The 12,299-nt window shown below is 43.4% G+C and overlaps 1 protein-coding gene across 1 annotated transcript in view; it reads right to left on the bottom strand.

Annotated features, from left to right (window-relative positions):
• The window catches only part of LOC109935986 (heat shock transcription factor 2 binding protein), a 138,174-nt gene that overhangs the window by 100,783 nt on the left and 25,092 nt on the right, over window positions 1–12,299 (bottom strand). The window contains exon 2 of the mRNA XM_048603302.1: window positions 10,961–11,111. Within this exon, the coding sequence (XP_048459259.1) occupies window positions 10,961–11,111 (151 nt within the window). The remainder of the gene's footprint in view (window positions 1–10,960; window positions 11,112–12,299) is intronic.

The raw sequence follows: 12,299 nt of genomic DNA, 5'->3' as shown, positions 1-12,299 counted from the left end.
CATGATCTCCCCTGCATGAAGCCATGCTGACTACTCCAAATCAAACCCTGTCTTTCTAAATGCATTTATATTTTATCCCTCAATCTTCTCAAGTAACTTACCTACCGCAGATGTTAAGCTTACTGGTCTATAATTCCCAGGTTTTTCTTTGCAGCCCTTCTTGAACAAGGTCATAACATTCGCTACCCTCCAGTCTTCCAGGACCTCACCTGTGGCTAATGATGATGCAAATACATCAGCCAGGACCCCCGCAATTTCTTTTCTAGCCTCTTGCAGGGTTCTTGGATATATCTGATCAGGACCAGGAGATTTATCCACCTTCATACATTCTAATACTACCAACACCTCTTCTACTGTGATATGGACTGTTCCCAAGATATTGCCACTAACTTCCCCAAGTTCCCAAGTCGTAAACATGGAGAAATATTCATTGAAGACCTCACCCATCTTCTGCGGTTCCACACATACATGTCCACTTTGGTCCTTGAGGGGTCCTATTCTCTCTCTAGATATTCCTTTTAATATACTTAAAGAATCTCTTTGGATTCAACCTAATCTTCTCAGCCAAAGTTAGCTCACGCCCCCTGTTAGCCCTCCTGGTTTCCTTCTTCAATAAACTCGTGTATCCCCTATACACCTCAAGGGATTCCCTTGATCCCAGCTGCCTGTACCTGAGCCATGCCTCTTTCTTTTTCCTGATCTAAGCCTTAATGTCTCTTGTCATCCAGGGTTCCCTGCCAACCTTGCCCTTCAGCCTCACAAGAACTTACAGACCTTGAACTCTAGCTATCACACTTTTAAAAGCCTCCCACTTGCCAGAGGTTTCTTTGCCTGCAAACAAGCTACTCCAATCAAGCCCTGCAAGATCCTGTCTAATTCCATCAAAATTGGCCTGCCCCTATTTAGAACTTGAACCTATGGACTGGTTTTGTCCTTTTCCATAACTATTTTAAAATTAATAGAACTAAAGTCACTGGTCCCAAAAGTGTTCCCCCATCACCTCAGTCACCTGTCCTGCCCTATTTCCCAAGAGTAGGTGGAGTTTTGCCCCCTCTTGAGCAGGACCCTCTATATACTGCTTGAGGAAAGTTTCCTGAACACATTTAACATCTAATCCCTTAACACTATGGCAGTCCCAGTCTATGTTAGGAAAACTTAAAATCCCCTACTATGACAACGCTATTTGTCCTGCAAGTCTCTGCAATCTCCGTGCATATTTGTTCCTCTGATTCCTGTTGACTATTTGGGGGCTTATGTACAACCCCAATAATGTCACCATCTCCTTATTTCTTAGCTCCACCCACAAAGCCCTATCGGATGATCCCTCAGTTATTTCATCTCTGACTGCTGCTGTTATACTCCCCTGAGTCAAATATAAAACTCCCCCTCCCCTCTTTCCTCCACCTCTGTCCTGCCTAAAACACCTGCACCCTGGTACATTAAGCTGCCAGTCCTGTCCCTCCTTTAGCCATATTTATGTAATGGCTATAATATCCCAGCCCCACGTACCTATCCACAGCCTGCGTTTATCAGCCTTACCTGTCAGCTCTCTTGCATTGAAATAGATGCAATTTAATCCAACAGGCATTCCTCAATCCCTCTCCTGTTCCAGCCTGACCTGTCTCTTTAACTTTCTATTTCTGATTACTGTATCTCCTTCCACCCTCATACTTGCCTCTCTGCAGTTAAGGACCAAACCACACCCCCTGCCAATTTAGTTTAAATCCTCCCTTGCCGCACTAGCAAATCTGCCCACCAGGAAATTGGATCCCCCTCCAGTTCAGGTGGAAACTGTCCTTCTTGAACAGGAAAGTTCCCAGAAAAGATCCCAATGATCCAGGAATCCGAATCCCTGCCCCCTGCACCAATTCTTTAGCCACACATTCATCCGCCATATCCTCCTGTTCTGACCCTCACTCGCACATAATGTAGTGGACAGCCAAGAAGGTTACGTCAGAACGCAACAGGACCTAAATCAGATTGGCCAATGGGCCAAGGAGAGCAGAGTTTAATCTAGACAACTGTGAGGTGCTACATTTTGGTAGGGCAAATCAGAGCAGGACTTATACACTTAATGGTAAGGTCCTGGGGAGTGTCATCGAACAAAGAGACCTTGGGGTGCAGGTTCATAGTTCCTTGAAAGTGGAGTCACAGGTAGACAGGGTTGTGAAGAAGGCATTTGGTATACTTGTTTTTATTGGTCAGTGCACTAAGTATAGGAATTGGGAGGTCATGCTGCAGCTGTACAAGACATTGGTTAGGCCTCTTTTGGAATATTGCATTCAATTCTGGTCTCCCTGCTGGAGGAAAGATTTTGTTACCCTTGAAAGGGTTCAGAAAAGATTTACAGGAATGTTGCCAGGGTTGGAGGGCTTGAGCTACCGGGAGAGGCTGGGCTATTTTCCCTGGAAAGTCGGAGGCTTAGGGGTGACCTTATAGAGGTTTATAAAATCAAGAAAGGCATGTATAGGGTGAATAGTCAAGGTATTTTCCCCAGGATAGAAGGCAAAGGTTTAAGGTGAGAGGGGAACGATTTAAAAGGGACCTAAGGGGCAACTTTTTCACACAGAGGGTGGTGCGTGTATGGAATGAACTGCCAGAGGAAGAAGTGATGGAGGCTGATACCTTTTAAATGTTTTAATTGTATCTGGATGGGTAAATGAATAGGAAGGGTTTGAGGGACACTGCCCAAATGCTGGTAAATGGGACTTAATTTATTTAGGATATTTGGTCGACATGGACAAATTGGACCGAAGCTTCTGTTTCCGTGCTGTATATCTCTATGACCCTATACAGTGTACATAATCACATACCGTATTCTATGTGCATGGTACCCAAAATTCACAATTCCAGAAAGTTACATGCAAAAGCTAAATACTGCAAATGCTGTAAATGTAAAATAAAAAAAAGAAAATAGTGGGAACTTTCAGCAGGTCAGGCAGCACTTGTGAAGGAAATTGGTTAACATTTCAGTTTGGTGACCTGTCAGTAGAACATTTTCATGGACCTACAACATTAGCATCTAGTTGGCAATGGCAAAGTCCCCAAGTAAATCCTGTATGCAAAAAGTAGACATATCCAACTGCATCAGGCTACTGTACACTCATTTATGAGTAAAGTGATGGAAGGCTGCTTCAACAATGCTATCAAGCTGCAGAATGCAGCTTAGTTTGAGATCTTCCAGTGCACTCATCCCCTGATCTCAGGACAGCTTTGGTTCAAACATGGATTAAAAAAAGCTGAACTCACACAATCACACAGATTCGCAGAACTGTTACAGTGCAGAAGGAAAACACAAAAACTGAAATTGCTGAAAAATCTCAGCAGGTGTGGCAGCATCTGTGGAAAGATCAGAGTTAATGTTTCAGGTCCAGTGATCCTTCTCACAACTGATGGTAGTGAGGAAGGGATGGTTCTTACACAGAAGATTGTCTTAAGATTGTCTTTTTGGGGTATGGGTGGGGAGTGTTTGTGGGAGAGACGGTAAATGGTAGGTGGATATAGGGCCCAAACAGTGAGCAAAGAACAGCTGACAGACAAAGGAGTGGCTAAAACTCAGTCTGCAGGAATGAATAGCTGCTAATGGGGACTATTAATGGCTGACAATGGGTAGCATGTGGTAGCAGCCCACGTTTTGACCTGGCCTGGTGTGTGGGTTTGGGGGAAAGCCTGGGGCCAGGTGCTCAAGCCCTAAAATTGTTTAACTCAATATTAAGTTCAGAAAGCTGCAGGAATCCCAAATGGAAAATGAGGTGCTGTTTGTCCAGTTTGTGCTGAGGTTAGCTGGAATTTTTTCTCACTTTGCATTGCTCTTTTGCAAAACACTTACACACCTTTTGGTTTCTGATGCGCTTTTCTCCCTCTTAACACTGCGAGACACCTCATAATTTCGGAAAACTTGAATCAAATCTCTTAGCCTTATCATCTCCAGTAAAAGCACTCTCAACCTCTCCAATCTTTCATAACGAAATTGTGTAAGTTCTGGATCCATTCTTGTCATATTTTTCTGCATTTTCTCCAAAACATTCTCATCCTTCCTATGGAACTGTACATACTCTTCCAGCTGACGTCTAACCAGTGCCTTATATAAATTCATCATATCCTCCCTGCATTGTACATTATGGCTCTATCTATGGAGCTTATGGGCTTTATTGATAGCTCTCTCAATCTACTCTGTCATCTCCAATGACTTAAGCACATTTACAACCATGTTTCTCTGCTCTTGCACACTTTTTAGAATTGAACCTTTTATTTTTCATTGTCTCTCCATGTTCTATGTATGAAAGTTCATCACCTTGCACTTCCCTGCAGTGAATTTCATCTGTCATGTATCAACCCACATCGTTAACTTGTCAATGTTCTTTTGAAGCTCTACACTGTCTTAGAATCACACAGTACAGAAGAGGCCCTTAGGCCCATCAAGTCTACACTAAATCTACACTAGTCCCACTTTCCAGCACGAGGCCCACAGCCTTGAACGTTATGACATTTCAAATGCTCCTCCAAGAACTTTTTAAAGGTTGTGAGGATACCCTCAATTATCCTGCCAGGCAGTGCATTCCAGACTCAAACCACCCTCTGGGTGAAAACATTTTTCCTCAATTCTCTTCTTAACTTCCTGCCTTCCACTTTAAGTGTGCCTCTTGTTACTGACCCTTCAACTAAGGAGAGCTGCTGCTTTCTATCCATCCTGTCCATTCCCCATCATAATCTTAAACAGCTGTATCAGGTGCCCTCTCAACAGTCTCTGCTCCAAAGGAAACAATCTAGCTTTTCCAGCCTCTCTTCACAGCTAAAGCATTCCACCCCGGTAACATCCTGATAAGTTTTCTCTGTACCCCATCCAGTGCAATTACATCCATCCTATACTATAGTGGCCAAAACCACACTGCCACTCTACATGCGGTTTAACCCAAGTTCTGTGCAGCTCCAACATAACCCCACTGCTCACGTAATCTATGCCTCAACTGATAAAGGCAAGTATCTTGAATGGTAGGGAAATCAGGGGTTATGGGGAAATTGCAGGAAAGTGCATACAAGGTATGTTGGATGAGCCATGATTCTGTTGAATAGCCAAATGGCCTACTCCTGTTTATATTTCTGGTGCCCCATTATGGCTTCTTAACTAACCATAAACCTGTCCTGCCACCTTCTGGAATTTGTGGACAAGTATTTTTATTTTTTTTTCTTTATTCATTCACGGGTTGAGGGAGTCGCTTGCTAGGCCAGCATTTATTGCCCATCCCTAATTGCCCAGAGGGCAGTTATGAGTTAATCACATTGCTGTGGGTCTGGAGTCACACATAGGCCAGACCTCATTCTCCCATGTTCCAAGAAATAAAGTATGCCCTCTAGTTTTCAATTCTCCATCGCTGGGAAAAAGACTATATGCATTCATCCTATCTATGCCCCTCATGATACACCTCAATAAGGTTACCCCTCATTCTCCCACGTTCCAAGGAATAAAGTCCTATGCTCACCAACCACTCCCTACAACTCAGGCCCACTAGTCCTGGCAATATCCTTGTAAATCTTCTTTGCACGCTTTCCAGTTTAACTATATATTTCCTATAACAGGGTGGCCAAAACTGTACACAATACTCCAAGTGTGGCCTCAACAATGACTTATACAACTGTAACATAACATCCCAACTCCTATACTCAATGCCTCAACCGTTGAAGGCCAACATACTAAATGCCTCCTTCACCACCCTGTGCACCTATGACGCCGCTTTCAATAAACTATGTACTTGTATTCCTAGGTCCATCTGTTCCACAACATTCCTCAAGACCTTACCATTTACTGCACAGGGTGGCACAGTGGCTGTGGTTAGCACTGCTGCCTCACAGCACCAGGGACCCGGGTTCGATTCCAGCCTCAGGCGACTGTCTGTGTGGAGTTTTCACATTCTCCCCGTGTCTGTGTGGGTTTCCTCTGGGTGCTCCAGTTTCCTTATTAAATTCTTTGAAGAGGTGACCAAACGCGTGGATGAAGGTAGAATAGTGGATGTGGTATACATGGAGCTAAGTAAGGCGTTTGATAAGGTTCCCCATGGTAGGCTCATGCAGAAGGTAAGGAGGCATGGGATAGGGGGAAATGTGGGAGATTGGATTCAGAATTGGCTGACCCTTAGAAGACAAAGGGTGGTAGTGGACGGAAAATATTCAACATTGGTGCTCAGTTACGAGTGGTGTACCACAAGGATCTGTTCTGGGTCCTCTTCTATTTGTGATTTTTGTAAATGATTTGGATGTAGGAGTGGAAGGGTGGATTAGTAAGTTCGTGGATGATATGAAGGTGGGTCGAGTTGTGGATAGTGCGGAAGGCTGTTCGAGGTTACAAATGGACATTGATAGGATGCAGAGCTGGGCTGAGAAGTGGCAGATGGAGTTTAACCCTGAAAAGTGTGAGGTGATTCATTTTGGAAGGACAAATTTGAAAGCAGAATACAGGGTTAACGGAAAGATTCTTGGTAGTGTGGCGGAGCAGAGGGATCTTGGGGTTCATGTCCACAGTTCCCTGAAAGCTGCCACCCAGGTGGATAGAGTTGTTAAGAAGGGGTATGGTTTGTTAGCTTTCATTAATAGAGGGATTGAGTTCAAGAGCTGTGAAGTTATGCTCCTGCTATACAAAACCCTGATTCAGCCACATCTGGAGTATTGTGTCCAGTTCTAGTTGCCTCATTACAGGAAAGATGTGGAAGCGTTGGGAAAGATGCAGAGGAGATTTACCAAGATATTGCCTGGAATGGAGGGAAGGTCTTACGAGGAAAGGTTGAGAGAGCTAGGGCTTTTCTCTTTAGAACGACGATGGATGAGAGGTGACTTGATAGAGGTGTACAAAATGATCAGAGGTATAGATAGAGTGGACAGCCAGAGACTTTTTCCTAGGGTGGAGGTAGCTATTACGTGGGGGCATAGTTTTAAAGTGAAAGGAGGTAGATATAGGGGCGACGTCAGATGTAGGTTCTTTACACAGAGAGTGGTAGGGGCATGGAATGCATTCCCAGAGAGGATAGTGGAGTCATCCTCATTAGGGGCATTTAAGCGGCTATTAGATAGGCATATGGATGATAGTATAAGGTAGGGGTGGAGGTGAGATAGACCTTAGGTTTAGGGTAAAAGTTCGGCACAATATTGTGGGCCGAAGGGCCTGTACTATGCTGTACAATTCTATGTTCTATGTTTCGTCCCACAGTCCAAAAATGTGCAGGTTAGGTGGATTGGCTGTGCTAAATTGCCCATAGTGTTCAGGGATGTGTAGATTAGGTGGGTTGCAGGGATATGGGTCTGGGTGGGATGCTCCAAGCATCAGTGTGGACTTGTTGGGCCGAATGGCCTGTTTCCACACTGTAGGGATTCTATGATTCTATGAGGTCCTACCTTGGTTTGACTTTCCAAAATGCAACATCTCACACTTATCTGTATTGGATTGCATTTGCCAATCCTCAGCCCACTTCCCCATCTGATCAAGATCTCTCTCTGTAATTTTTGATAACCTTCTTTGCTATCAACGATACCTCCTAATTTTGTATCATACGCGAACTTACTAATCATACCTTGTACATTCACATCCAGATCATTTAATGTACATAGCAAATAACAAAGGTCCCAGACTGACCCCTGTGGCACACCACTAGTCACAGGCCTCCAGTCTGAGAAACAACCTTCAACCATCACCCTCTGCTTCATAACTTCAAGCCAATTGTGAATCCAATTAGCTAGCTTTCCCTGGATCCCATGCGACCTAACTTTCATGACTAGCCTGTCGTGCAGAACCATGTCAAAGGCCTTACTAAAGTCCATATAAACAACATCCACTGCCCTACTCTCACCCAACCTCTTGGATACCTCTTCAAAAAACTCTAAAAGATCTGTCCGACATGACTTCCCACACACAAATCCATGCTGACTATCCAAATGTTGGTTGATCCTGTCCCTCAGTATCCTCTCAGATGTGATGGGACTGGTCAAACTACTCAATGGTAAGCAAAACATTATAGTTAAAATACAAACAAAACAAAGAGGAATTTAGAATAACTTAACTGTTGGAAAACTTAACCGAATAACAGATTCGGTACCTATTACTAATTAACTGTTCCAATATAGTAACACCCCATAATCACATCCCTTGATAAAAAGGCAAATCAGACACATATTCTTACACGCAATTCTGTTGCGGTTCAAGAAGGCAGCTCACCACCACCTTATCAACGGCAGTTAGGGGCAGGCATTGAATGCTGGAGAACTAGCAATGCCCACATCCTGCGAGTAAAGAAATTGCAGAGGCCCTTGCAGAGATTTTTTCTTCATCTTTAGCCACTGGTGAAGTTCCAGAAGACTGTAGGGTGGCTAATGTTGTTCCATTGTTTAAGAAACGTAGCAAAGACAAGCCAGGGAACTGTAGGCCGGTGAGCCAGACATTCACCAAAGATCCCTTGGAAGCATGCTCCAAAAGCATAACCATTTCCATCTAGAAGGACGATGGCAGCAGATATAAGGGAACAGCACCACCTTCAAGTTCTCCTCTAAACCACCCAGTGCCCTGAGTTGGAAATATATCACTGTTTCTTCAGTGTTGCTGGGTCAAAGTCCTGGAAATGCCTCTGCAACAGAATTGTGGGTCTAACTGGAGCACATGGACTGCTGCGGTTCAAGGAAGCAGCTCATCACCAGCTTCTCAAGGGGCAGGCAATGAATGCTGGACAGCCAGCGATGCCCACGTCCCACAAGCGAATTGAAAAAAACTACTCCTCCTTTCTGCAGTAACTTACTCCTTAATTAATTACATGTCCTCCTCACTGTATCCAGTTCATGAAAGTTTTGGGTCATTCTCAAACTTTGAAATGGTCCCCTTCACATCAAGATCATTTATATATACCTCAGGAAAAACAAAGATTCCAAAACCAACCCCTGGGGAGCTCCACTATCTATTTACTTCCAGCCCAAAAGTTACCTATTAACCATTAGTCTCTGTTTCCTATCCCTCAGCTAATTTTGCATCCAGTTGTAACTTTTCCTTTAATTCCATGACCTCTAACTTTCCTCACTAGTCTGTTGACTTTTAGAAGTCCTTGTACACAACATCAACAATGTTTCCTTCATCAAACCTCCCATTAACTCAAGAGGTGTGGGTCAGAATGACTGCCCTTGACATCAAGACTGCATTTGACTAAGTGTGGCATTGAGCAGCCCCAGCAAAAATGAAGTCAATGGGAATCAGGGGAAAATTCTTCACTGGCAAGAGTCATACCTGGCACAAAGGAAGATGTGATGTGGAGGTGCTGGCATTGGACTGGCAAGATCAGAGATCAGATGACACCACGTTATAGTCCAATAGGTTTGTTTGAAATCACAAGCTTTTAGAGGTGAAATGAGAGAGAAGCACACAAGCACAGTGTTTATGGGAAGAGATCAAAAGATCACACAAATGACGTGAGCGGAATGTCAACAGGCCAAATAATAGGTCTCTGCAGGTGATCAAGAGTGTCAGATGGTGTGAGTAAATGGTCAACAGTTGAATAACAAGGGAAGCGATGACCTATAATCCGATCAAATGAAGCAGAGAGATAATTACAAAAAATCAAAATTAAGGTGGTCCTGGAGACAAATCAAATGACTGGAATAACATAATAGGTATAAGAGTTGCATGCAAATAATAAGTAATCCAAAACTGTACAAACTAATTAAGGTACAGAGATCATAACAATTTATCAAGGTGATAGTGAGTCAAATCAGGACAGTAAGGAAGATTTTAGAGATATGGAACAGTGTGATGGAATCACACGTAGCGCAACATGAACCTAAGATCACGATTGAGGCTATCTTTATGGGAAGATGGTTATGGCTGTTAGAGGTCAATCATCTCAGCTGCAGGACGTCTTTGCAGGAGTTCCTCATGGTTGTGTCCTATGCTGAACCATCTTCAGCTATTTCATCAATGATTTTTCCTTAATTATGAGGTCCGAAATGAGGGTGTTCACTGGTGATCACACAATGTTCAGCACCATTCGTGACTCCTCAGATACTGAAGCAGTCCACGCATGTACAGCACACTTGGACCATAACCAGCTTTGGCTGCAAGTAGCAAGTAACATTCATGCCATACAAGTGCCAGGCAATGTCCATCTCCGACAAGAGACAATCTAACTACTGCCCTTTGACATTCAATAGTGTTACCATCACTGGATCCACCACTATCAACATTGTTGGAGTTATCACTGGCCAAAGACTGAATTGGACTTGCCATGTAAATACAGTGGCTACAAGAACAGGTCACAGATTAGGAATCCTGCAATGAATAATTCATCTCCTGACTCCCAAAACCTGTACAACAGCTACAAGGCACAAGTCAGGTGTGAAATGAAATATCCCCACTTGCTTGGATGAACACACCTCCAACAACACTAAAGAGGCTTCACACCATCTGGGACAAAACGGCCTGTCTGATTGGTACCACATCCGCTCCCTCCACCATCAACGCTCAGTAGCAGCAGTGTGTACTATGTATAAGATGTGCTAAAGAAATTCAGAATGGTTCCTTCGACAGCACTTTCCAATCTCATGTCTTTCCATCTAGAAAGACAAGGGCAGCAGAGACATACTAACACCTACAAGGTTGCCTCCAAGCCACTCACTATCCTGAAATATATTGCCATTCCTTCATAGTCAATAGTTCAAAACACTGGACCTCCTTCCCTAAACGCATTGCAAATGTACCTACACCAAGTGGACCGCAGAAGTTCAAGAAGTTCATCACCTATTCTCAGGTGTAATTTGGGAAATGATTACAGTGGAGCTCACATCCCAAAAATGAATGAAAACAAACTGAAATGCTGATTCTTTCAACAGATGCTGCCAGACTTGAGTATTTCCAGCTCCTGCATTTTTAAACTCAATGTTCATGACTACGTATCCATGAACACAAGAACAGTTTTCCAACAAAAGCAAAAACACTCACCTGCTTCAGCTACCTCTAGCTGATAAAAGCTCTCCAGGAATTCTCCATTAAGAATCTTTGGCAAAAAGTCTTTGATTTGCATAGTTTCAGTTGTTAGTCTTTCTAAGTCTCGCTTCCGAATTTTAACAAACTCATCTTTGCTCACAGTCTTCTGAAACATAAATCATTAGCAGTAGGAAAATTGGACAGATATCCAACTATGCTTGCAACTTTGACTGCATTGAATTATAAAGCGTTGAAAGCAAAAAGATCACAAACAACTGTGAGTAAAAGCCTTCTTCAATTTTAAGAAAGTTCTACTCCAATAACTTATCACTGAAAGAGATAGAAATGAAACAACATGGGTTTTAGAAATTGCCATCATACAAAAGCACTACTAGGCACGTTGATCTTTAACACTTCAGACTGGTTCTTTCTTCAAGTTTACTCTTATCACAATAGACAAAAGCAAGGAGCAGTAGTTGATAAACAGAAAACATAACAAAACAGCTGAATGCCAGAAATGAGCTCAGAGTGACTGCTCTTTATACCAAGGCAGCATCTGACTAAGTGTGGCATTCAGGAATCTTAGCAAAACCAGAGTCATGGGAATTAGGACAAACCCTCTGCTGGTTAGTGTCATACTAGCACAAATGATGGCGGCAGAGCCACAACTCCTGTGCTCCGCCTGTTTTTTGTCTTTTCTTCCTTTTCTTTCCACTCCCTTAGCCTCAGAGGAGAATCCTGGCGCAGGCAGTGAGCCCTGGAGCAGTGCGTGGCTGCAAATCTTGGAGCTGCGCGTGAGGAAGCAGCTCCAGAGCAGTGCAAGGGGAGTGAGTCCAGGGCAGAGACCGGTGCAGTGAAGACAGTCCTGGAACTTCTCTTAAAGTAGCTAAGTGCCAGTATACAGCAGGCTGGAGGCTTGGAGCGGAGTGGGGACAGTTGTAGGACTGGGGTTTGGCGTAGGTGGTCAGACCACATGCGGGGGCCCTGCTCTGAGCTACTACAATGTAATGCTTATTTGAAATTCCTTTACCTGGCTGTAAAGTCAACCCTTTAACAATGTCTTATTTCCAACATATTTCTTAAACAGTGTGAAGTAATGCAACTACTTTTTATTCTTTAGTACCCTAGATTTTTACCTAGATATTTTATGTAAGATGGCGCCATAAGAGACAGACATTGTAAAAGCTTTTCACTGTGCTTCTACAATGCAGTACATGTGATAATAAAGATTTTCTATTCTAAAAAATGAAGATAGCCATGGTTGTTTATTGTCAGTCATCTCACTCCTAGAACATCTCTGCAGGAGTCCCTCAGGGTAGTGTCCTATGCCCAAACATCTTCAGCCGCTTCATCA

This window comes from Rhincodon typus, chromosome 11 (assembly GCF_021869965.1).
Source record: "Rhincodon typus isolate 14 chromosome 11, sRhiTyp1.1, whole genome shotgun sequence".
Lineage (NCBI taxonomy): Eukaryota > Metazoa > Chordata > Chondrichthyes > Orectolobiformes > Rhincodontidae > Rhincodon > Rhincodon typus.
Note: the sequence above shows the minus strand (reverse complement) of the source record. Positions and strands in the feature narration are given on the sequence as shown.